The sequence below is a fragment of the Camarhynchus parvulus genome, chromosome 3, assembly GCF_901933205.1.
Source record: "Camarhynchus parvulus chromosome 3, STF_HiC, whole genome shotgun sequence".
Taxonomy (NCBI): Eukaryota; Metazoa; Chordata; class Aves; order Passeriformes; family Thraupidae; genus Camarhynchus; species Camarhynchus parvulus.
In genome coordinates this window covers 74,150,659-74,177,360 of record NC_044573.1, presented here as the reverse complement: position 1 = coordinate 74,177,360, position 26,702 = coordinate 74,150,659, and the positions used below count along the sequence as shown (strand labels likewise).

The 26,702-nt window shown below is 37.0% G+C and overlaps 1 protein-coding gene across 5 annotated transcripts in view; it reads right to left on the bottom strand.

Moving 5' to 3' along the window:
- Positions 1–4,491: 4,491 nt before the first annotated feature.
- The window catches only part of SMC6 (structural maintenance of chromosomes 6), a 39,070-nt gene continuing 16,859 nt past the window's right edge, over positions 4,492–26,702 (bottom strand). For 2 of the 5 annotated variants that reach the window (XM_030945068.1, XM_030945069.1), the window contains exons 8-27: positions 25,135–25,236; positions 24,827–24,946; positions 24,644–24,739; positions 23,372–23,518; positions 22,923–23,011; positions 22,222–22,386; positions 21,312–21,490; positions 20,118–20,319; positions 19,889–20,003; positions 18,389–18,549; positions 17,183–17,318; positions 16,180–16,260; positions 15,384–15,554; positions 13,164–13,301; positions 12,278–12,423; positions 11,497–11,622; positions 10,730–10,835; positions 8,804–8,956; positions 7,002–7,099; positions 5,297–5,733 (exon numbers count right to left, since the gene is read on the bottom strand). In XM_030945068.1, the coding sequence (XP_030800928.1) occupies positions 5,625–5,733; positions 7,002–7,099; positions 8,804–8,956; positions 10,730–10,835; positions 11,497–11,622; positions 12,278–12,423; positions 13,164–13,301; positions 15,384–15,554; positions 16,180–16,260; positions 17,183–17,318; positions 18,389–18,549; positions 19,889–20,003; positions 20,118–20,319; positions 21,312–21,490; positions 22,222–22,386; positions 22,923–23,011; positions 23,372–23,518; positions 24,644–24,739; positions 24,827–24,946; positions 25,135–25,236 (2,640 nt within the window). In that variant the 3' untranslated portion in view covers positions 5,297–5,624. Of the gene's footprint in view, positions 4,601–5,296; positions 5,734–7,001; positions 7,100–8,803; positions 8,957–10,729; positions 10,836–11,496; positions 11,623–12,277; positions 12,424–13,163; positions 13,302–15,383; positions 15,555–16,179; positions 16,261–17,182; positions 17,319–18,388; positions 18,550–19,888; positions 20,004–20,117; positions 20,320–21,311; positions 21,491–22,221; positions 22,387–22,922; positions 23,012–23,371; positions 23,519–24,643; positions 24,740–24,826; positions 24,947–25,134; positions 25,237–26,702 lie in introns of those variants that run through there. The other 3 variants (XM_030945070.1, XM_030945071.1, XR_004060590.1) reach the window with 3 other exon arrangements.

Below are 26,702 nucleotides of genomic sequence, written 5' to 3'. Positions count from 1 at the left end.
TCTTACCATCTGACACGAAACTACTGTGTTTAATATAAACAGACACGATGTTAAAAATCACTACTGATAAATTAACCATGAAGTATGATGATAAAGGAGGGATAGTGAGGAGAACCAACTTCCTCTTCAATTCTGTGTGCACAAATCAAGTTTCTCTCTATCCTGTGACAAATTCTGCACAGCCTTGGGAGAGAATGAAGAACTATCAGACTGCAGAAACTGCAAATGAAAAAACTCCCTATGCCCCATTTCCCTGATGCTTTAAACAGTTGGTTGCTTGCTGGATTAAAAGGAAAAAAAAAAGCAATCTGAACACCTTACAATTGCATGTTTGATATTTCTTCCTTACCTTATGAAGAAACAGGACCGTACTTTTAATAGCTAAAAATGAAATAATAAAACATGACACAAACCAAATAATTCTCTGTATTTCCAAATTTAAAAAGCAAAGCTCTTCTTAAAATTAAAGGGAAAAGCAAACAAGCAACAAAAAGCAGTGTTACACAACTTGCTAAGAGTTGTTGTGGGGGGGATCACAGAATCAATGGCTGCCACAACCACAGCCATACTATCATTTTTGGGTTGCTTTGTATTCCAAACAGCAAAAGCACAAATGTCAGCTACAATTTTTACACTAGAATTTTCCTACAGACTACACATATAATAGTCTTAGCAAATTAGGGAGAAGTATACTTCATGCATTTGGCCGTAACTTAAAATACACATTCTAGAAATTACATATTTCTGAGAATTATATGCTCACATTGAATACTTCTCAGATTTTATGCCTCTGGTTTACATACATGAGAAGCAATTTCTCATTCTATGTTTCCCTGCACATTGAATTTATGTAGCTAGACAGGCTCCATTTACTTTAGTGCAGCATTAAGCAGTGCACTGCCATCCAAAATGGCCAACAACTCAAAAACACAGTCAAACTCCAAAATGTAACATCAGCACTGCAATCTTCTCTCTAGGTAGCCACTATAGAAAACTATGTATTTAAAGAACCAAGAATATGATAGGTTGGAGGCGTTAGTAGGATCGCTACAAAAATAAGTGCATCCATGCAAGGGCTTCAGTAATTGTTTATTCAGAATTCCTTCTCTACCATGAAAATATGCTTATAATAATTATACAGTCAAGAACACATCTTCATCAAGTACAGGGGTAGAGTAGAATAAATACAAAGTACTGATATGAATGAAAGACCAGAATTGTTGCCAGCTCCTCCAATATTTCAAGTAAGTCTATAAAAGCTTGGGAGAAAGCTGAAGTGTTAGCTCCGTAGGAATGCATTAATTTTCCTTAATCTCTTTTCTCCACACAACTCATTATAGGAGACTAATGAAGATAAATGCTTTACTCTTTCCTGCCTCTGCACTTTTGCCTATTTTTTTTTTGGATACTGAAGAGAATCAGGAGGATTCATGCAATGCCATTTTATCTCATACTGTAAAAAGGTCTGAAACCTATCCCAATTTAATCATAAAATCGAGTCAAGCTCCACATGTGGCTCATGATCATGTCCTAGAATGAAAGAATTGTTTGGGTTGAATGGGACCTTAAAGATGATTCAGTTCCAACCCCCTGCAGGCACATCTTGCATTAAAACAGGTTGCCCAGGGCCCCATCCAGCCTGATCTTGAGCACTTCCAGAGATGGGGTGTCCACAACTTCTTGGGACAACCTACTCCAGTGCCTTATCACCCTCACAATAATTTATTCTTAATATCTAATCTAAATCTACTATCTTTTAGTTTAAAGCCACTCTCCCTTGTCCTGTCACAACAGGCCCTTGTAAAAAGTCCTTCTCCAGTTCTCTTATAGCCCCTTTAAGTACTGGAAGGTGCCATGATGTCTTTCTGAAGCCTTCTCTGGACTCAATAGATGAAAATCTCATTTGTTTCCATAGCAGAGGTTCTCCAGCCCTCTGAGCATCTTTGTGGCCTCTGATCCTGCTCCAACAGGTCCATGCTCTTCCAATGCTGAGGACCCCAGACCTGGGGGCAGTACTCCAGGAAGGATGTCACAACAGCAGAGTAGAGCAGTAGAATCACCTCCCTCAACCTGCTGGTTCCAGGCAAGTTTTGCCAAGCATGCACTTTGTAAGGTGCCCCCCAGTATCTTCACATAGTCCTAAAAGTGTAAGTACCTTGAATTATGGAATTACAGAATTGTTCAGATCGGCAAGGACCTTCATAGATCTCTTTCCCAGCTCCCTGCTTGAAGGAGATGCAGGAGTCTATTCAATACACTCCAAAAACTTCCAAGGACAGAGATTTCACAGCCTGCTTGTGTAACGTGCTCAAATGTCTCTTACCTTCATCATGAACAATCTCTCCTGGTTTGCTCAGCCAGAACCTCCCCGCTTCAATCCATGACTGCTGCCTCTTGCAGCATGCACATTAACAAAGCCTGGTCCTGTTTTTCAGTAACCTCCTCACAGCTGCCGGGAGTCTGCTCATTCCCCTGGGCTGTCTGAAGTCTGCCAGGAGAGGCAAACAGCCTCAGGGCCTGGTGAAGAAGAGCACAAAAAGATCCCTTCAGGCCCAGCTGTATCTGTGTAGCAGTGGAAGCTTCCCCAGTTATGGATGACTCGGCATAGAGCTCGCTCCCCTGCAGCTGCTGGATCACTGAAGCTGTGCCAGAGGCCTCTGGACAGCAGGGTGTGCTGAGGGCAGAGGGGGTTATGCAGGTCACAGGGGTGCCTGATGCCTCTCTGAGAGGCTGGGGCTGACAAAACGTTATTTTGGAGAGCGTGTGCTGTGCTTGAGGAGCTGTTGCCAGGTGGAGGGCCTTCAAGAGGAAGTGAACAGGCTATGTGGTGTCCCAGTGAACAAGCACCAGGTAAGTTATTTACAGAGATGCCGCAGTATCAGGACTCCCAGGAGTCTCAAACCTCCATTGTAGTGGAGAAGCAGGTGGACTCAGAACCCTGCAGGGTAATTAGTCAAGGGTCTGCTCAAGATGAAGGCTGGAAGCAGGTCACTCCCCATACTGGGAGGAGGTTCCTCCTCCTCCTCCTGAAAACAAGTAGGACTGGAACCTTCTACAACAGGTATGAGCCTCTGCAACAAGCCAGACAATGAGGTGGGCAAAGGTTCTACTGGGACAGAGGGGGCTCCTAAAGCAACACCTCCTGTACCCTGTGTCAAGACCTCCTCTGATAACAGCAAAAGAAGGGCAGCAGTAATAGGAAGCTCCCTCTAAGGGGAGGAAAGTGAGGGAGGGTCTGATATGCAGACTAGACCCGACTCATGGGGAATTCTGCTGGCTCCCGGGGGCATGGATAAGAGAAATTACTGGAAAACTCTCCAGTCTAGTAAGGCCCTCTGATTACTATCCACTATTGGTCGTTCAAGCCAGCAATGACGAAAAAACAAAGAGAATTCCAAGGACAATCAAAAGAGACTTCAGGGCTTGAGTTGAAGGCTGAAGGACCAGAAGCACATGCAGCAATTTCCATAATCCTTTTGGTAACAAGGAATAATATTGACAGCAATAGGCAGATCCACGAGGTCAACACATAGCTCCAAGGCTGGTGTAAACAAAAAAAAATCAGGTTTTTACCATGGGATGATCTATTGAACACCTGCTCTACTGACACCTGATAAGATGCACCTATCACAGGGGAGGGAAAGAGCTCTAGCACAGGAACCAGCAGAGCTCATTGACAGAAATTTAAACCATCTTGGAAGGGGGAGACAAAACCAGGCTTGCCAGTGATGGCATGGTGCGCAAGAACTTGAGAAAACTAATGGGATCCCTCCATCTCCTTCAGGTTTGTTGGCTGCAAAGCACCACAGCTGAAATGTTCCTACACTAATGCACACAGCATGAGGAACAAGACCATCTCAAGCCTTTGGCCCTATCTCACAAATTTGGTACCACTGGCATTAAGTGAAACTGTGGGCTTAGTCCTGTGACTGGAGTGCCCTGTTGGATGGTTACAGGCTCTTCAGGAGGAATGGGCAGGGCAGCAGTGGCCCGGGTGGCACTGTAAGTCACGGATGTAACGTATGGAGCCTACGGCTGGAAATGGCACACTTGCAAGCTCTAAGAATCAAGGGACATACAAATAATGCAGCGTCATCTTGGAAGTCTCCTATAGACCTCTGGGCCAGGATGATGACACTGAGGAATGATCTCTGAGGAACTAAGGGACACTTCCAGCTCAACTGCCCTCCCCTTTATGCAGGACTTCAACTTGCCAGAAGTCAGCTGGGAACATAACACAGCTGATGGGTCCCTTACAACTCAGCATTTTTTATGGATCCATGATTCTCTAAGGTGTATTTCCTACCTAGCTTCCATATTTTAAAGAAACCTACAAGTTTAATACCGTGCTGCGACTGAAAACAAATTCCACTACCAAGTCAAGTTAAAACTTACACTGTAATAAGGTTTTATTGAGGAACTGCTATTCAGTAAAAAAGTGCAGAAACTGCTGAATATTGTTCTCTGAGTAGTCTTAATGGCTCCTGTAGCCATGTAACATCAAACAACAACAAAAAATCCCCCAAAACAACAAAAAAGAAATGCAGCTGAACTCTAAAAAGTGGGGTTTTTTTGAAGAGTTGCCAAAAATTTCAAGTTCCTGGAGAAAAAAAAAGAACAGGAGAAGAAAAACAGGTTAATTTGAATAAGTTTGAAAAATCTGGTTCTTCTTTCTCCCTCTTATCCCAAATAAATGCTTGCAATATCTAAACAAATCAAGTTTAAGGACTCTGGTCCCAGGGAAATGTGGAAGGGGAGAGAGGGCAGGCAGACCCAACAAAACACAGCTCTACAACGCTGTAGAAAAGTTAATGCATTATTTCCCAAAATTCTTATTCTACTTCATTCCTATATATTGGAAAGACTTGTGTCTCTGTAGTTTATTATAATAAAATTATTATTTAGAGACTTATTCTGTACCTGGAAACTCAAGAGTGTGTAAGAACCAGTTCACTGGAATTAAGAATCTAGGTTTATAAAGATACAGCTTGCTGGGTTTTGTAAGCTCATGTCCAAAAAGACACTCAAACCCATTAAGAAAGGAATGAAAGAACTATTTTCCCACTAAGATAATATACTACATATAAAATTTTCCCTTTTCTCTTTATGAAAGTGTAAGTTCTAATAGCTGCTCATATTCAGCTACTGTGGTTTCACTGGAAAATAAATGAAACACATTTTACTGCATGTATTACCACACATTTAAGAAATAAAGCATAGCTAGGAAGAAAACAGTATTTGTAACTTAATGCTGATTTTAAGTGTGTAGAGACACTAAAATATTACCACAAGTAAAAGTTCAAACAGTTTATTAAAATATTATTTATAGTTATACAAAATATATTTCAAAATTTTTAGAAGAAAAATCCGAACAACAGATAAAAAAATTCTACAACTGGTAGCTAAAAATATCAACAGAACATTCAAAATTTTCTCCTTATCCAAACTGTGCTTATTCTTCTTCTGTGCACACACAGTAATCCTTTAAAAAATAATTAATAACAATACAGAAATATCTTCCTGAGAGTATCTAACAATTTAACATCTTTTTCAGGATCGGGAAGAAATACTTTTACATATATTATTACACATTTGTCCTCAATACCATATTCATACAGAGATATTTATTGATCTTCATCTCCGTCATTCCTATTTTGGAAAGTCAGTGCTCTTTGGTGTCTTGGAGGGTCTGGCATGCGGAGGATGTGAATATGGGGACTCGTAGGCAGAGAACTAAAAATAAAGGATGCATCATTTAAACAGTGTTTCTTCTTCAAGAATTTTAGAACTTCCATTTGATTCTTACATTACATATTTTCCTTTAAATAACTCCACCTTTTTCTTTGACAGTTTTAAAAAACAGTAACATGAGGTGAAGTTTGGGCTCCACTGAACTGATCCTGGGCCTGAGCTGAATAAAACCTTGAGGTAAAGAGAAGCACTGGTTTCAATCATGTGATTTCTATTAGACTGCCTTAAGTAGAGAAAAAGTTCTTTTACCAAAACCTCCAAATGAACAAATGATGGAATACAAATAAACATTTGTCTTACAGATACTGAAGTAGCACACACTATACACACATGTAATCAGTTCCAACACACTAAGAATGAGCTAATTTACTAAACATAAATTCATACAGGCTTCTCCACTGATTATCCTAAATGGATTTTTCCTGAAGGTGCCCCTGTATTTTTCTTAAATTTAATGTTTGCTGAACATGAAACATTGAAAAATGTAACAAATTCAAAGTGAACCTGAATTACTAAATTTTTCAACAGTAACCATACAAACAAGTCCTGTGTGTTTACTAGTTTCAGAACATCTCCACAAAAGCATTTCCACTGAAATAACAATAGATACCACTACTCTACTTTTTATATACTTTACTGAGAGAAGACAATTAGGAATGAATCAACTTCTTTTTGAAGATTGCTTTAATTACCCTCTCAGGCTTCACTAGTTATACTGGGTTAATAGAGAGGAGCTGGCCGCACAAGGTTAGAGACATGACTGTCCCCTTAAACTGGGAATGGCTCTACCAGGGCTTTATATAGAGGTTTTGAAAGAATTTTGAACCACTACATGACAAATTTAAAACATGTTATAAGCTATGACTCTCTAGATCAGCAACATTAAAACCCAGAAAATTAAATCAACTCAAATGATAAACACCTTTAAAGTACTACAGCATTAACAGAAAAATCCCTTCTTTTGTTATTGTGGGAGAGGAGAAGGACATACAAAGCTATGCTAAGAAGAGCCTGTTTGACAAAATAAAACATTTCTAAATTTATTTCAGATAAACTGATTAAAGTCCCACTGAATTACCATTATGTTAAAAAAAACCCTTTAAATTCACAAAACTGCTTCATTCTTTATGTTCTACTGCGACAAACAGCAAAATTTCTTTCTCCTCACATTCAACTTTTTCAACTTACACTCCCTGCAAGAGAACTCCCTCGCAATTCTTGTATCCTGAGATAAACCACAAGACTATTACCTCATGCTCAGGGGGGTGAACAAAATGAACTGTCGATAGCACTGAAAATCAGCCCTCTCCAGAATCATGTCGACGGCAATTCTTCTGTTAACCATATCCTAAAGACAAAAGATTTGTCAGGCAGTGGTACTGACAGTAAAAAATACATTAGAGAGCATGATTCTAGAAAACCTACCAGAATTAATTGCTATACAGTCAAGGCTAGCTAAAGAAAATATCTAAATAAGACTAATAAATACTAAGAAAACCTCGAGAAACATTAGGGTAAGAATCTAAAAGCTATAAATTACAACCTGCAACCTGGGAAATTCTTAGACTGTACTTCTTAGCATACATGGGCAATGGAAAGCTTCTATCAGAAAAATCACATGTTCATCTAATTACAGTGTTTTTCTATCATCTTTGATGTACATACATACTTTGATGTACTTCTTATTTTACTGGTATGCTGAGATGAACTGTACTTTAGCAAAATAATGTTTCCTGCAAAATCCTGCCTGAAAAATCACCTGAAAGGCTTTAAGGGCTCCATGAAACCTATGATATTATGATATTATGGAGCTTGTTTTTATTAGGATTATTATTGTTAGTATCAGTATTACTATTCTGAATGGAACCTTATGCATTAGGCTTACTGAAAAGGATGCGCAACAGGAAGCTGTTACTAGGAGGGACCAACCAAGCTCTACTGCTGTGCCCTGCTCCTCATGAAAGCAGAGATCTCCCACAAAAACACACCATGGAGTCCTCATGTGGTGGTGCTCTGTGACTACACCAAGACTACAGAACGTGTGGAGAGTAAGGCTGCATTACTGGTATTGGGGTGGAAAGACAAATTGTTTGGAATAATTTATGGAATAGATGACATGCAAGCTCTTTGCAAAGCCTACAGTTCTGAGTATCAATCCTTTTCTGAAAAGATGGACAAAGTTCTCCAACACTAACTTTTAAAAGAGGATCTAAGATTTGAAAGTTGTCTGAAAATTGACTGTTTCACTACCTTAGATGCATACTGTCCTTTTAAAAATTTTTTAATAGAAACTGTATTATCTTTGTTCCCTCTAAGTGATTCCTAGTAAATAAATTATTGATGAGGAAGGGACAAACTTGAGACAAAAATAGATAAGGCAGTATCAAATCTTTGTCTCACAGAAGTAAGTATTTTCTCAAACTCATACCACCCCGCACATTTAACAAATAGGAAATAAATCTTAAAAAGAGGAAAATTCATTTCAAAATGGGTTAGTGGCCCGTCCACTGAAGTTGTGCACAAAAATACTATTTATCAGTTTTATCAACATTAGTATTTATTGTTCATTATTCTGCATTCCAGCATCTTAGAAAAATGTTCCTAGCTGAAGTATGAGTTTCTATAAAATGAGTAGCAACAGTGAACCCAATTGCTTACATTTGCTCTGAAAAAAACCCACACTGATCTCAAAATTGGCAGAAATCAAAGCACAAGTCAAGCCCAGAATGTCCCAGCAATACGCAGAGTCAACTTCTGACACACACAGTACCAGCTGATTTATTATTTTTGTGCTGAACAATGGTTTGAGCACATAAATTAACAGAAAGGCTCATATTTCTGGATACCATCTTCAGAAACATAATAAGCTTCAAAATTCACCAAACAAAGTGACAAGATCACTAATAAATTTTGTTTTCGGGGTTTGGGGGATTTTTATGATTTGCAGTTAACCATAGTGGCTTTAAATCTAATCAAATACAATAAACAACCCAACTATTTCACTAATTTATATAAATCAGAATGGAAGATATAGTTTAAGTTTAAACTATACCATGTAGACATCAAATTCATCCATGCATCTGAAAGGAGATTCAGAAATGTTCCACAGAGAAAGAATGAAACAAACTGTGGAGAAGGAACGTTCACCTCCTGATAAGGATCTCAGATCACTGTGGGCAGCTGTTTCTTCCTCTCGAGGCTGAACCTTGAAATAAATATATTGGAACAACTTTTAAATCTGAGATAAAGACATACTAACAGAATCATAATTTTAACAGAAAACACATTATACATGAACAGAGATCACTTGAAAACATTTTTCTGCATTTCACTGCAACTGCCATTCTGGAATGGGATGGCCCCTAACCATTTAGTAACACATTTCTAAGATCACTGCAATTTCTTCAATCACAGTCATACACTCTGAACAGATTAAATGACTCTGCCAGAGTTTTGTTATTCAAATCTCCATTTCTAATAGCTGTTACACGGTGTTTAATAAATGTCAACATAAATGTTTACAGAACAGTAAAATCCTATGGTTACCAGGTACAATAGAAAAGCAGGTAATTGATTTACAGAAGAATTTTAAATGAGGAACGGATTCTTTACATGGAATACATGAAACATTATGAACAGCTATTTGGTTATATTGATTATGATGACATCTTGTGGTGCTCCTTCTGTAAGATGAAACTTGGGCATTTTCTTGCTCTGCTAATTGCATTGCCTTTAACAAGTTAAGCCGGCCAACAAGGATTCTTTTGAAGTGGAATCTTTTTTTGCACGGAATTGTTTGCTTTTTGCAACTTATATTCCTTGGCAAAATACAGATCTCTTTTGTGAGATATATGAGACATCAGCTATTAAAAAATATATTCTGATAAAGCCAAGTAAAGACTTCATATTTTATGGACAGTTTAGTTCTTTAGATACATTTGCTTCACCTGTGTAATCAGGACTGTGACATGTATTTATTTATGTTGTCACTACATATTTTTCCCCTTAATCCCTAAAACTGAAGTCTGCCACAGAAACAAAAGTAAATAAATCCATGATAAAACTTTTGGGATATATGTTAAAAGATACACAGAAAAAAACTGCCAAAGTTTACCTGCATTAAGTTGTTTAAATAACAACCAGAGCCATTAAGAACCACACAAATACTGCTGAACCTCCTATCAATGATCCAGGAATGAGTTATTTTGAAAGACTGGATGACCAATTCACATTTATTCCTTGTCATCTAGCAACCATTTAAAATGGCAGTGTTTTCTGTCCTTGCTTGTTTTCAACAACATCCTACTGTCACCAAATGGGACTAAAGAAACTTCTCCAGCACCTCTTTGTTGTGATTAAGCAGACACTTCTTCACTGAGGCTTTTGGAAACTCCTCCAACATGTCCCGCTCCACAGAAAAATCCAGCCATTTTTACATACTACTTCTGCTGAATCATTGTTACATAAATTCTTTTACATACTATGCATACATAATATGCCCACTCTTAAATTTAACCTTTGCAGTGACTGATTTTGTTAGTTATATAACTTCATCAGCGTTCTTGTCCTAAAACAATCATTGGTCATTTCTACTGAGGCCTACTGATTGGAATATTCAAACCAAGATGGGAAGGATAGGGGGTTTCCAAGCAGCATAACTGGTGTGCATGACAGTCTCCATAGTTTCTTAACCAAAACATAGAAGTCCAGCAATTTCTTGCTGCATATTTCAAGCACAACACTCCTAACATTTCTACACCTTATACTTCACAATTTTCTACTTGTAGTCATAACTAACTCTTTTATATTATTGATTACTTGATCAGAATATTTATAACATTACAACTTAGTGTATCACCTTTTGCAAAGGGAAAAACAATTTGTGCTATCATTTGCAATGCATTTCTAGTATCTGAGACTAAAATAGATAATAATTCATTATATATTACAGTAACTGAAGTAATATAAAATAACTTACTGTTATGGAAAGTGTCTCATTCTTGTGATCAAACATTATACGTCCAGAGCAACCTCGAGCACGTAATAAATGCTCAAAGTGAAGTTTGCATCGCATAGAAAGACTCCTTAAATCAAGCAAACAAACATTAGGGGAGCAAGTTTTTAAATACATGAAAAAGTGACAACAGATTTTCATCAACAGTTCCACATCATTAAGTATTAAGCCCTCCTCCAGTAACAGCATTCCCCCAAAATCAACTGCACTCTCAAGTGGGCAACATTAGACGTACTGGAGATAATCTTTTTGAAGAAAGGCAACAACAAAATCTTCATAGATAGGCATAAGATATTAAGGGACTGAAGCAAGAAAGAAGGAATATACACAGTAATGGAGAAGAAGCTGTCAAATTATAGAATCTGAATCAAGAGCTTCAAAAACCTTCAGCATAGAGCAGATGCCTATGCCGAAAATTTTGGCCTAAAATGAAATTATAGGAGCTCAGCACTACTGATTATAATCAATAAAAATGAGTGACAGCCCAGATTATTTCAAGTCCTAATATGTTGTTGACATTTTACTGACCACAACCAGCATTCAAACAGAACTGCCTTGGATGAAGTCATCACAGCTGAGGTCTTCAGGATGAAGCAAAATACAGGCTCCACTATGTCACTGCTTTTCCAGCTGTCAGTCCAGGTTGCCTCTAAACTCTCAGGCATAATAAGCTTGAAAGTGGGAGCAATCATAGGTTTAAAAGATTGTTGTGAACACTGTCTCGAACTCACCTTAAGAATTGCCGATACACTTTGAGCCTCTCCGCCATCACTTCATCCAGCACCCCAATAAATCTCCGTAAATTCTTTACTTTATTGCTTGCATCCTCGTACCTTTCCTTTGCATACTGAAATTGCCTGTTAGGAGCAATATGCATTACATTAAAACTGAGCAATTGCTTTAAATGCTGAAAATAATTTTGATAACCAAAATATTCAAATGAAAACTTTCTTGTGAGAATTTATATGAAAGCTAAAAGCATTTGATAATTAAGACACCATTCACAATGAAATGTGGACAAAAATTAAATCTTAATTCCATTTTTAATTCTTCTGAAAATGAATTCTTTCACCAAGGAGAATGAATGACCAGTTTCTCCATGCTCAAGAATATCTGAGGGGAGTGCTTCCTTGAAATACACTCAAGGAGCTTCCAAGCTTGTGCATAAGTTACTCAAACTACAATTATGCTTAATCCTCAATGCACCACAAAACAATGGCAAGTTAAATTCGTGTTGTTGTAACTGGGATACTTCAAAATATTAAGAGGGTGTCTGATTATTGGTAACATCATGTATGTTGCACAGATGCTGCTTAAAATCACTGGAAGGTGTTTCAGGACTCTTAAGCCTGTTCAGCACTGGGAGAATCAGTACAAAACGTTTCTACAGCTTCACAGATAGCTTAAGCAATAAAAACACACATAAACACATAGTGAGTCAGTAAGAAAACTCTTCTTTCCCCTCTCTTTTTCATCGCACCTGAACTGTTTTAGACAGTAAAGATGACTTACTGGATTATTTCTTCTCTGTTTCCACGGTGACTGCTTTCTAAATTTATCTTCTCTCTCAAGCGATTCATTTCTGCATCAAGACTTTTAACAGTTCTGCTGACCCTGATGGGTTCCGAGAAGATTTGCCTTGCTTTTGCCTTTTTTTCCTAAAGGAATGTTTGAAACTCAAATAATTGTCACATTTTTCAAGAATCTGTTTAGTCTTCATAACAAGTATTTTATGCTACAAACTCCAAGCAAGAACAATGTTTTTGTCTTCTTTCTGTTTTCATTACAGGAAACCCAGTTGACAATTTTATTGACAACATTTATACATGAGTAGTTATTTCAGTGCCAAGAACTGTATCCAAGATTTTTAATACAATCACAGTTATTTAACTAATGCAGACAAATAAGGATCCAAAATCACCATATTTAAATAGGGCAGTCTTCCAGAAGTCTTTATGGATGTGATTTCAGAGTTATTCAATAAAGCTCGATTAGGTAGGTCTTCAAAAGACCAGATATGGGGCCTGTACAAGGAAGACCCTACCACCTAAGAAACCAAAACAATATTATTCTATTTTTTTTAACTTAAGCCACAAATTTTAAGTCATATTAATCTTCTCATTGCAAAAGACGGAAGAAATGTTCCTAGATGGATAAACCCTAATTTATCTGTCAAGAGAGAACTGGTGTCCTATCAGAAAAAAAGAGGTCTCAATTCACTTACACAAAATTACTTGCTTTAGATAGTCAGTGTAGGACATAGCTGAGAGAATACTCAGTGCAGCTGAGTATGTTAACATGGTCTGTATGTTATACAAGTGGAATGATTTATTGTTAAGTATTAGAAAAACCATGACCATCTGACTTCAATAGCTAAAAAAAAACCCACCACACATACCTCTAATTCCTTTTCTTTGGAAACTAGTAAATCTTTGTGCTTATTTATGCAAGCCACGTGTTCTCTCTGTTTGTCTTCATAGTGCTGCAAATGGCGTTTACTGTTTTCCACTTCTGACTCAGCCTGGTTTAATTCAGTCTGTTTGGAACAAATCACGATGTGAGCTGTTTGGGGTAGATTCCTGAGAATCTCTCTAGCGTTTACTGACTTCTCACAAGTTGTTCTAACTTATTTTGCTTTCAGTAACACTACTTCTAGAGTATGGGAGCTTTAACAGCAGCTTATGAGAAAGTCTATGCTCAATTCTGACAAGGAACAAATACATTCAATGATTTTATGAATTATATCTCGAGATGATGTTTTAATCTTTAAAAAAAACGCTAGCTTTCTCCTAAAGCTCAAAAAAAAGCATTTATTTTTTACACTACATTCTATCTGGAACTTCAGATGCCTGTGTGATATCAGTCAGAACTGTATTTCTGTGTGGAAATTCAGTATCCTGCTATAGCTGTAATATACAATCATAGACTCATAGCATAGTTAAGGTTGGAACCTTTAAGAACATTAAGTACAACCATCAACCCAAAACCACCACCATACACACCACTAAACCACATCCTCCAGTACAACAGCCATACACGTCCAGGGATAGTGATTCCACCACTTCCCCAGGCAGTTTGTTCCAATGGGTTACAACCCTTTCCATCAAATTTTTTCTCCTCGTATCTAAACTGAACCTCCCCTGGTGCAATTTGAAGCCATTTCCTCTCCTGTTACCCAGGAGAGAGACTGAGCCCCACCCTACTACAACCTCCTTTTAGGTGGTTGTAGAGACTGCTAAGGCCCCCCCTGAGGCTCCTTTTCTCCAGGCTAACCAGCCACAGCTCCCTCAGCTGGCTCCTCACAAGAACTGTGCTCCAGACCCTTCACCAGAAACCTCTATTCTATGTAAGTACTGATGCTGTTGAAGCGATATATCTTTCCAGAGAAGCAAAGAGGTATAAAGAATGACATAAATTTGGACATATTTTCTTCTTCATCCCTGTCAATCAGATGGCTTGTCTTAACAAAAATAAAAAACACCAAACCAAACAGAAAAAAAACCAAGAAACAACTCAAAACCCCCAGAACAACAAACCAGAAAACCAACTAGCACCAACAACATATGCTCTCACTTTTTTCCAATTCTATCTTAAAACCAAAACTTGCTACATGTCAACAGTTAATTAAACAACTGTAGAACACTTAACAACACATCTGATTTAAAACCTCCTCAGGAATTTCACTGCTTCCCACAATTGCATTCAGTACTCTAAGTAACAAGCAATGTTTTCATATTCTGAATAAATCTCTTCTATTTCCATACAGTGGTTCTTTTAAAATAGATAATATCTCTAGAATTTCCGTATTAGATACATTAGAACTAACTCATTTATCTGTTGCTTTGCTGCCCTGTTTTCTTACTCTTTTTGTTTGCTCTTTTAATTTGGGCTGACTACACAACAATTTACAGTTTAAATGAAACATGTAAGAGATTGCCAGTAACCTTTTAAGTTTTCTTCATTTCATCCTTCTACAAGTTTACAGTACTATATATGTCCTGAACTCTTATTTCTGTTTTCTATTTTCAAACCATAAGTTCTTCTTGCCAAAGTGAGATTGCCTTCCATTTGCCAGTATCAAATTTTGCATGTCATCATTCTACTATTTGTCTTAAGTCTTGCTATTTTTCTGCCATTTCCAGATGTCTTCTGTAGTCTTGAATAATTAAAACTATATACTAGTACCTTGTGTGATTATGTAACTTCATAAAATAACAACCAATTCATATAGAACTTCAAATGATATTTTGAGAAATGAATAGTTATGAACATTCTTAGCCAAGAAACAAAACAAAAGATGTGATGCACAAGAAAGGAAAGTCAAGGAAACTGTTTTTCCTGCCTTTTTACTCCATGACTAAAGATACCTGGAAATGAATTCTCTTTAAACATAAAACACCACAGTTTCTACACATAACAATCATCATCACCTTCAAAATATTTCCAAGCTCATTTCCCAACATGTTCTAGATAGAATGCTCCATTTCCATGTTCTAGGTAGACCTTAAGTATATCAGGCAACAACAAGTTCTCTTCTCCTGCCTCACCTCTTCTTAACCTCATTCCCCTTGACACACAAATGGAACAAATCAAAAACACAATATAAAATTATTGTTACCTTAATTGGGCCAGCAATTTCTTCCACTTGATTAATTTTTTCTTTCACCTCTTCTAATTTCTTTTCAGCTGCCTGGAGACTGTTTTTCAGTTCTTCCACTTTTCTGCTTTGTAGCTGCATGTCTTGTTTCACAGATTCCATCCTACCCTTATTTTCTTCAGCTTCGTCTTGCTGTCAAAAGGTATTAAAGTTAAGAATAATAAAAAGAGACACATTTGTAAATTACTGTACCAGATTTTTTACTATCAATATCAGGGTACAGTATTACATGAAGTTCTCTGTACTCTAGTAAGAATAGGGGCAGCTCAATGTAATTGTCACTAAAGCCCAAAGGAAGAGACTGACACACCTTGTAGGAGACCACTAAATCAAAGTGCAAAATGAAAGTGGAACTTTATATTTATGTGACTGAAAATTAAGAGGATTTTTTCAGAGTTGTGATGAAAAGACTGAAAAGAACAAGGTAACTTCCCTCTGGATCTGTGGCCAATATAGATCCAATACACAATGCAATGCAGGAAGAGTAAGTGAATTGTTGTTGTCTCCTAGAAAATAACATCATTCCTAATGAATTATCATCATAAATAATTTGATTCAAAAAGAAAAATATTGCAAAACCTGGGGAAAAAAATTAAATCACCAAAAATAAATAAAATCCCTCAATTTACAGAAATGTTTAGAATTATGGCAAGTGCTCCATTTCTCACTATCCAACTTTGCTTATTTCAAAGCACTGCCAACACTAAAAGACATTATCCATATGCTGATTAGACATAATTGCATAATCTGTTCTTACTAATACATGGATGTCTGCTGACTGGTGCTCTTCCACGTTTTCAAGATCCGCTATCTCTGCATTTGCTGTTTTTATTTTTGCCTGGGAAGAAAAAGAAAATACACGTTCTGAAGCTTAACTAAAGAGGGAAGTTCACATTTGTTTATTTAAGTCATCACAGGAAAGAAGATACTTTTATTTTTTAGCTTTGTTAGTGACTAACAAGAGACACAACTCTTCACACCCACCTGTGGAATTCATTTTCATGAGATATAGCTTGTTCTGAAAGTCGTGTGCTTTAATTCATTAAGTTATCATATTTCCATTCAATATGGCAATTTTATTAAATACACTTTATTTTTTCTCCAAGTATTGATCTTCAGCATTTCAGATTGCATGCTAGGGGTTTTTTTGCTGCTTCTTATTATTTACTGAATATAAACTTATATAATATGTATTAGCTTACACTGCCTATCTGAAGCACTACTGGCCACGAAAAATATATATCCTACTTAGAAGTACCAGAGACCAAAGAAAGGAGGCTAACAGCTGTACAATAGTTTATAAAGAAGTTAAAATAAAGAGAACTTAAAGAAGAAATATTCAGCATATCAAGATTGGTTAAGAATATACCAGAAGAGCATGAAGATAAGATCCTGGGAATGAAGAGGCAAGGCTCAACAGAAATAAAGGAGGGAGAAGCATTATATGATGCAAGTGTCTTTTCTGTACAATTTACTGCTAGTGTCAAAAATAGCAGTATGAACTTGTAAGATTTAGCACAAGGCGGGAAAAGATACCGAACAGGAACAACAGCATATGTAAGGATTGATGTGGCCTCTATCATCCTGTCCTCAATTGTAAGAGCATACAATGAAAAAAAAAAAACAAAACATGAAAGCAAACAAGAAAACTAAGGAGAAAAATTAAAAACTATCAGGCACTCCAGATAGACTGCAGAAGTCAAAATGAAATAGGGAAAGACTGAGGAGTTTCTAAAAATTAACACTGTACCTATTTTTACCTGTAGCTGTTTTTGGTGTCGCCGATGACCATAGAGATGATCTTCATTCTGCTTAATCTCATTTTCAATGGAACGTAAGCGTTGCTGAGAGGCTGTCAACTGTGCCCGTTCGTTTTCAATTTCCTTATTCAAGTGACTTTATAAACAAAGGGATATTGATATATTACATACTACACATATATTATTTGTGACACACACATACAGAAATACACAAAAAAAAAAATTAAACACATGACAAGACAAAGGGTAAAAATGCACTCCTTTTTAACCAGCCTACATCATTCCCCCACAGCAAAGTTGGTAATGGAATGCCTATAACACTTTAAAAGTTAAAATAATTTTTGAGTGAAATTCTGACATGAACAAACTACAATTAACTGACACATTTAAAACTTTTGAGTTTATAAATTTTAACATTCAATTCAGTTTATACTATCAGCTATTAATACTAAAATTGCCTAATATGTCTCTAATATAATCTGAGCCTCAAAATGAAAGTATTCTATTGTCACAAATTTCCTTGATGACAACTCGAGTTTGTAATCTTTGAAGTGTATTTTGCTTTTTCAACTACCATTTTGAAATCAATGGGAGAAAAAACCCTAAAAATATAAAAGGTGAGGGAATTCTCAGAGATACCTACCATGAAAGAAGTCAAAAGCCTGAGGAAACACAGATGTAAAGTTTGAAACCAACAGGAGGATGTGCGCTAACAACTTTGATTTGAATAGTCAGGCCTCCCTCGCAGTAAACTACGACATCGCTGTTCAAGTATTATATCTTTAAAGAAACAGCTCTGACTCCATACTCTTTTTGACCAAGCATACAAAAGATGGTAGTAGATTTCCTGGAGTACTGAGCACAGAAAATCCCTGCTTGGTGGGTAAGATCTACATGCCACAAGCTGAAAGACAACTAAATACAATGCAAGTTTGTTCCTATCACAAAAAGGCACTGAAATTAAGAGATTTTTTCTAGAATTTTCTAGAAGAGATTTTTCTGAAATTAAGAGATTTTATAGATTTTTTCCCCCCCTAGAAAATCTTAAATTTTCTTGATTTTCTGGAATTCTCAGAAAGTAAGTATAAATATCAGAAAGAAAATGGAGGAGACGAGAGAATAGTGTACATGCAAATAGACAAATATGCAATTCCACTGTTCATACCTACAAGTGCACTTTCTACAAACATGTTACAAGATACTAACCCGATTTCTGCCTCAACATCTTGAGTTAGGAACTTGGGCCTGACCAAACTGGAAGAGTAATAGCGTCGTTCAAATACTTGATCACCTTCAACAGTGAAAGCTTCTCTACAGTTTTTCGGGGGCTGATTGCATTGCATTATCTCACGAGCCCTACGGCTATCCTGAAAAAGAAAATGGCTTTATAACACCAGCAGAAATGCAACCAATTAAAGATAAGAATTTAAAAGCTGTCTAGATGTTTTCACCCAGAAATAATTTCAATTCTTAATGAAAAGAAATACATTAATGAAAGAATGTTAATATTATCTTTAATGTCAAGAATCTACTTTTCTTAGTTGAGTAAGACATCCTCAAGAAACCACTAAGTTTAATTGGTCATTTATTTGTGAATTCTGTAATCTCATCAGTCCCTTATAATTTGCCTTAGGGGAAAAAAATCACTAACCAAAAGGTCACTATGCACAGATATGTTCAATTATCAAAAGTAAATACGCATACAGGAAAGAAGCTTCTAAAGCAAGGTATAAAGGACATCAAACAAGATTCAACTGAAGTTCAAGGAAACATGTTGGTAAAAAATCCCAACATTGACAGTGCCAGACTAAGTGGTTGCAAGTGCCATTGTTCAAGGCAACCATGTTATCCATTCCAATGTATTAATTTTTCCACAGGATACTTCTTTCACATTCAGTTGAAATTGCTCAGGTAGGGCTCAAAGGTAATAATGTTATGAAAATCACTGATTAGTTCAGGCAGAGGGGGAAGAACAATCCCAACATTCCTGCCATGACAAAAGCCTACAAAATTCAGCTGTTACATAACCCACTCAGTGACAGCCATGCTTGATAAACAGTCAGCTCTGCTTCAGACAGAGCATGAACCACCTCTTCCCAGTAAGAATGTCAGAGGATAAACTGGGACAAAAGATTGTGGAGAAAAATAAAATTCACAAAAAGTAAGGATCATTAGTGCTGCTTACTTAGAGAATATCCTGCCTTCTCTAAATAAAAACATATGCCATATTTTTATTTTCGAACATTTTATCTGTAATCTTATCTGCAGGAGCTGGTATCTTCAGTACTAACAGAAAATCAAAAATCAATTAAGATCAGAAATCAGATAGTGCCAGAAAACTTAGCTACCAGCTTCTAGGTACAACTGGTAGGGGCAGCTTGGCAATTCTGGTAACTCCCAGACTACCCAAAAGTGGCACATCCTGAGCCCACCAAGAAACACAGAGACGTGAGACAGAGCCAGCAGTTAGGAGGCTGACGACACACACATGGACTATTTATTTAGACTGGGAAATTATACCACTTAGAGGCCCAGAAAGGTAGTGGCAAACAACCCAGAAACAAACAGGGAAGGTCCTGAAACACATGGGGCAGAGAGGGGAGCAGAACTTCCTCTACCTCTTTTATCCATTACAGACACTACCAGTGAAGACATAAATGCTCCATGCTCTTTCTTTAAAGATCAACAGGGAGCATAAAGCCTTACTTTAATCAGCAGGACTGTTTCTACACCCCTCATATCAATCAAACAATTGGCAACCACTGGATTTTCTATTTCCAATGCTGTCAGAACTGTTGGAAATTCTGGATGATGAACAGCTCTGAAGAAAAGAAAAAAACACCATTCATAAAACTCACATGAGATTCTTAAAAAAAAATACAAATAGTTCTTTTCAACCATCAAGGCTAAACAACAAAATTCAAAACATACTTACCTCTGCCTAGTATCATAAATTTTATTCTGAAATTTATTTACAATTATCTGAGGTCTGTGTCCACGTGGATAATATTTTGACATCAGTGACTGAAGAGTTCTTTCATCGCTATGATTATCACAGCAAAATGCCTGAAGAAGACTTTTTAAACAGCACTCAATAGCCAGGATCAGTTCAGGATCTTTTGGATGAATCAAAGCACCTAAATAAACATAAGAAGCAAGGCTTTAGGTGCTGCGTTCCATGAGAAAACGTTCAGTAGAGCATTTTCACCACTCAAGGTGCTTGTTTTGTTGTATTTCAGGTTTTTTTAAGAGTCTAAAATAAACTTTTCTTATAGGTAGAAAAAAAAATTAAGAGGTTGACTAAAAGTTAGAAGACTCTACAACAGACCTGAGAACACAAACATATAATTTCTCTGCCTAGAGACACCTACACATAGTTGGAGGCCTGCATTTTCTTCCATTAGGGTACCAATTTTATGAAAGCTTAGCAGAAATATATCAAGGCAAAAACAGCTTATCAACAATTTAATGCTTTAAGGATGATGGCACTGGAACAACTATACTGCAAATTAAACAAACATGAAGATTTCCATTACATCACCTGTCTTCAGCGGCACATATTCTTACCCTTCAATAAATGCCACGTCCTTTACATCCAGAATATGCTGAAACCTTTCTTCCCATTCACAAACTGAAAGTAACAGCCTTTGTCAGAGCTGGACGGAAGGCAAATAAAAGCCAGCTTCCTAAGAAAATCTCGTTTGTGTCTGTCTGACATGTTCCTTCCAAACATCTCAAGTCTGAGAAACCCACAAGTCAGCCACTGGACATTTTGAACAAACTCTGTCCATGATCTGGATAGTACTATCCACTGAGGAACAAGCAGTCAAAGCACAGTTCTCTGATGCCTTAAGGATGTGGGGCAGTTGGAGGGACGCATTGAAAGTTTACCATTGTAAAATAGCTCAACAGAAATGGCTGGAAATGAGGAAAGCCAGTAGATGTTAGTGAGTGTGTAACAGAAGCAAAAGATAACCTACCAGGGTAGAATCTTCAGTCCAGGAAGTACAGAATAAAAAGATGTATCTGAAGTTCCTTAAAGAACAAAGATTTCTAAAAGACCACTACTTAGATTAGCAGCCATACAAAAATATCCCATTAGAAAGTATGTTTCAGAAATTGTTCTTACCTAAAGGTCCAAGAGGTTTCTTTCTAAACTGTCCTTTTTTATGGGCTACTTCAACTGCTTCAAGAAATGCTGGTACATATGGTCCAAATCTTTTCAAAGTGTTTGTTTTACTATCTTTCAAGTCTCTCAGCTGTTTCTGCTGGGCATCCAGTGCTTGTTGCACTTCACTGCTTTCTCTCCTAAGAAAACAGATTTTTTTTTCAGTAGTTATAGAGCCTAAAGTGCACTAAAATAATTATAAAGCCTTGTTTTTCAATTACTAATAGGACTGCGTATCAAGGTATCAGTAGTTCAATAATGTAAAGCTAGGTACACACATGCATTAAGATTTTTATAGTTTCAAGAAAAATAAGGAAAAAAAGCAAGAGAGAAAAATATTACTTTGCAACGGTTCTACAACACTTTTTTATTTCTAGCAAATTATAATAAATTTATTTTATTTCTAATTATCTTTTTCAATTTCACTGTCTTCAAAGATCTTCAACGAAACATGCAGTAAGCATTGGTTATAATAATTGATAAGAGGCATTTACATTAATGTACCAGGTGCAATAAGGAACAATTCTCAAATCCATTAAGACAATAATTGACATTGCCATAATAATCCCCTTCAGTAATCATTGTTCAAGTTCAGCTTTTCAAATCAAAGACAGAGTGCTTTGTTTTTTCTATCTTGGGTATGGGCTAAATTCATATTTGAACCTCTTTGCCTCAAAGCCTCTGTGAACCTGCCTTAACTATAGAAGCAGCAATTACTGCTAAGTGTATCTATTCTCTTATAATGTGAAAAATAAACTGGAGCCTAATACCTCAGGGATCACAGGTACATTACAAGGGATACATAAAAGAAGGGATTCCCTCTCACTTGAAACAGAGGCAAACAATTACAATCAAAAAGCTTGTAACTTACCTGAGTCTAGAATGATCTTCCCTACACTTAGATATAGCCTGCTGAAACTGATCCAACTGCTGACCAATCATTATTTCTTCATCACGGAATGCCTTTAACTGTTCCCTTAGGTATGTAATTCTCCTTTGTCTTTCCAATTGCTCAGGCTCTGAAACCTGATTAGCACTAGAAAAGAACATAGATCCATATTTTAAAACCATATTGATGATTTAAAAGTGACATGAATTTCATTATTTGTAGTGTAGAGAAGATTTACTCATCAGTAACATTTAAGATTCTGTTAAGTTGCAAGATATACACAGCAATAATGCTAATTTTAATTTTTTTTAGAATTTCTAATCACATGTAACTCCCCCCAGTTACATTCCTATTGCATTTAGTTTAAGACATAATGGTTTTGCACTATCATGGAAGGTAAAGAATATCTATTATCACCAAAACCAAACCAAAACAACCCCAAAACAAACAAACAAAAAAAAAGCCACTTTTGCTATCCAACTGCCTCTTCTTTTGACATTTTAGTCAAAATCTTGGTATGTAAAGACGCAGGACCAGAAATATTCAGGTATTTAACTGGACCCTGCTAAAGATGAAATAAATATTTTCTATTACTGCAGGTTTTCTCAGTAATCAGAAAAGCTTATTTCTTTTCCACCTATATCTTAATAAACATACACCATAATCACTGTATCCGTATTTACCAGCTTTTCAGTTCTTCAATTCGTTTATGGAGCTGTTCCCTGTCTTTTCCCAGACGTTTTAACTCTGTTTTGGAGCGATTATAAACGATCTATCAAGGAAACAGGATACAGCGGTTTAAGAAATAGAAGAAATCATTTCCCAAAGAAGTACAGTTTTGAGTAAATACAGAACTGCACCAAATCAGACAAACAGAACTTGATTTTCAAAAATTACATGTATTTATTTATTTTGACCTAAGCTTAAAACTGTTTAGTAACTATGTAAAGGCATAAACGCCAGGGCTCCTGAACAGACACTACTTGCCAGTCAGACAGGAAACTGCACCTGTTCTGAACTCACCGTGGCCTTAAGAAGCCAAGACACAGGTGTAGAATTAGAGATGGGTAGAGTATGGACAAGTTTATAGCTTTAAATTGGTATGAACTTTGAAAGTTTTTTTTTTGCCTACCTCAGCTTCATTGACTGCTTTTCTTTTTGCCTGCACTTCAGCCTTCAAAGAAATACACTGAGGATGAAGGGCTTGTGCTTCTTCACTTACTGTTATCAATTTGTCTTGTATTGCTTTGTACTTTTTTTCTGCTTCATTCAATTTTTCCTTTGGTGAAAGAACAACAAAACAAGTAGTAATGGAACAAAATTTTCTTCAAAACCTCTTAATGTTACAAGACAAATATCTCTCAAAAGAATCCATCAGACATATTTCAATTGTTTGAGTTCTGTTGGGTTTAAAAAAGAAGAGCAAGACATTGCCACCATGGATATGCTAAGATGAAAACTCAAAAATGTTCATTCTTGGGAAATCAACAGGCTACCAAATCTGTGACACAGGCAGCAAACTTTTTTTCTATCTCAAGGTATACTCAACCACAGGACTTTTAATACAATAACCTCAAGTACCATGACACCAAAAGAAATTAAACCAGTGTCTAGACAGTGTTCCTTCATTGCAACATAGACATGCTGACCATAAAGCAAAAATGTGAAATTGCGAAACACATACTTTTTAAAATAAAGAAAAAAACCCATAGAAACATCTTCTTAAAAAAAGAAAATAAGTGCTAACAGTTTGGAGGACTTTTAATAGACTGAGAAGTTTTGGGGCTGTTCAGCCTGGAGAAGTGGAGGTCGCATGAAGACCTCGTAGCAGCCTTTTGGTATCTGAAGGGTGGCGAAGTAAGCTGGAGAGAGATTCTTCATTATCTGTATTGATATGACAAGGAATAATGGGTTTAAACTGAAAGAGGTGAAATTTAGGTTAGCTATATGGAATTAATTCTTTACTATGGGGGCGGTGAGGCAATGTCACAGGCTGCCCAAAGAAGCTGTGGATGCCCCATACCTGGAAGTGTTCAGTGCCAAGTGGGATGGGGCTTTGAGCAGCCTGATCCATTGGAAGGTGTCCCTGCCCATGGCAGGGGGGTTGGAATTGGATGATCTTTATGGTCTCGTCCCACACAAACTATTCTATGATTCTAGATTCAAAATAATGATGCCAGTTTCTCTGCACAAAATGTGTTTCATATGCAAATCAGAATGTATGACAAAATTATTTTTTCTTGCTACCTACAGAGTCTTAAGAACCATCCCAAAACTTCCAGATGTCTCCTGAAATCACTGCTCTTTTCTAAAGGCAATGATACCCACGAAAACCTTCACAACAGATCTCTGACTTGGGGGTGAGTACAGCTAGAGTGCTATGTGGTTTAGACCATATACCTACCTGGCATTCTTCAACCTTCTGAAGCAGCTCTGTATTTCCTTCTTCAGCTCTGACACCTTCTTTGAGCACCTCTACTTCCTTTTCCATCTCACCCACCTAAAGAAGTCCATATTAGCATATGCACAGGAGACTGGGAATGAAGCACATTTTACATGAACGAACATATTTTAGCAAGACATTTACCACTGCCCACGCCATTTGATGTTTCAAATCTTTGAGACGATTTTGCATGTCATTCACAAACGCGATGCTTTTGAAAGTTTCCTTCTTTTCCAAATAAAGCTGCTTAAGTTCTTCAAGACGCTTAAAAAAGAAAACAGGGGTTCAATCATGACTGCGAAAATCTGTAATATAACATGAAATTTTGGAAATACTCAGGTTTTTGAAATGTAATGTCACTGAGACCTAATAAAACCAAACTATGCAGTTTAACTCCTGTACTTCCTTCACTGCTCAGATCTGTCCTAATAATTACTTTAACTTTTACATACCTCTTCCCCTTGTTCTATCTGAACACGGGTATTTTTTTTAGTTTTCCCAATAAATGAATAATCTTCTTTCATTTGTTCCAGTTGAGTTGCCTTCATAAAAAACTAAAAAGGAATAAAAAGATGCAGATGTGAGATCAGTACCTTATTAAGTGGACCTTCAAAAATTAGGAGAGAATGACCATTCATCCCAACATCCCTGCATGCTTAATGATATCCAAAGTGAAATAACTGGTCAGGTTGTGGTGGTACAACTTCCACCCCCTCCTCGGGCTGCAATGTGGTATTTGAAATGTTTGTTAGCCCCAGCCTTGATGAACAGAAGCTGGGCTCAGGTCCTCTTGAGTTTATCAGAAAAACTCTCTACTCCCAGGAACTTACACTGTCTGGGAAGGTCCTCTTTCTAAATGAAGAGCCTTTGAAACTTGTTTTTCTTGCCTGACTAAAAATCCAAACAGAACAACATTTTTGTCACTGAATTTTCACAGAAAGTTACTGACTGTGATTGCGGTCAGGGTGAAAAATTACTAAGACTAAAGCCCAACCTCTTGTGACCCTATGAACAATGGTCCCCCTGGACCACAGTGGGCTGTGACAGCATCTCTCTCTGAGTGAGACACCACCGTGAGCCAGAGAACCCTCAAGTTTACTTGGAGGACGGCTGCCAGCAGCAGACAGAGCCTGGGCTGACGCCCCCACTCCTCAAGAATCAACCTTCACCGTCTGAGAAGATCTAAAGGCATTTGACATGAGTACTTCTCTGAGTTGTAGGGGAATTTTTCACAGATAAACAGCTTGTATATAATCTTTATGTCTGTATACATACAAGTGTGCATCTGGTATAGCAACTGTATTGTGAGTATTTCTTAAGATTCTGAAGTACTTAGATTAGTAAGAAAATTAGGCCTATGAGTGAGTTACCACTGTACGATTGTAAACTCTCTAAGAATTGTCCTTTCAAATCGTTTAAAGCAGGCTAATAATTAAGTACTGTTAAATTAATGCACTGTCAAAACCTTCCAGCCTAAACTGTGGTCAAGTCCACAGCTAGGTTTGGCAAGGGGATCCATTCTGAACCCTGTGACTTAACGGGAAGGTCTCCTTTACTCCTTTTTATCCATACCTTTTTCCCATTCCAACCTCCATATAATTTTAGGTTGATTTTGGTTTTAGATTGATTAATTTCAGGTTTTAGTCCAATTTTCCTCTTGTGCATCTATATAAGTAGGAGAGCGAACCTTGCCATCAAACCTAGCCACACTTTCACTTTAATATTAAACCTGCCTTTGCTGATACCTATGCCAGTGGTTCTTTGGGTGACTTAGAACACTCATTTCCCATAGGGGTACTTCTGAATAATGAACTAACTCAGCAGAGCCCTAAAATTTAAATTTATCCATCTCTTTACAGAGAAGAATCTTCAAAAGTATTGTTTGTGCAAGTGGATGATTGGTGCAATCCGATAGTGCACTGGCTCTGGTTGAGATGGAGTTAAATTTCTTTACAGGAACTGTTATGGTGTTTGATTTTAGATATGTGATCAAAAAAAAAATACTGACTACACACTCACA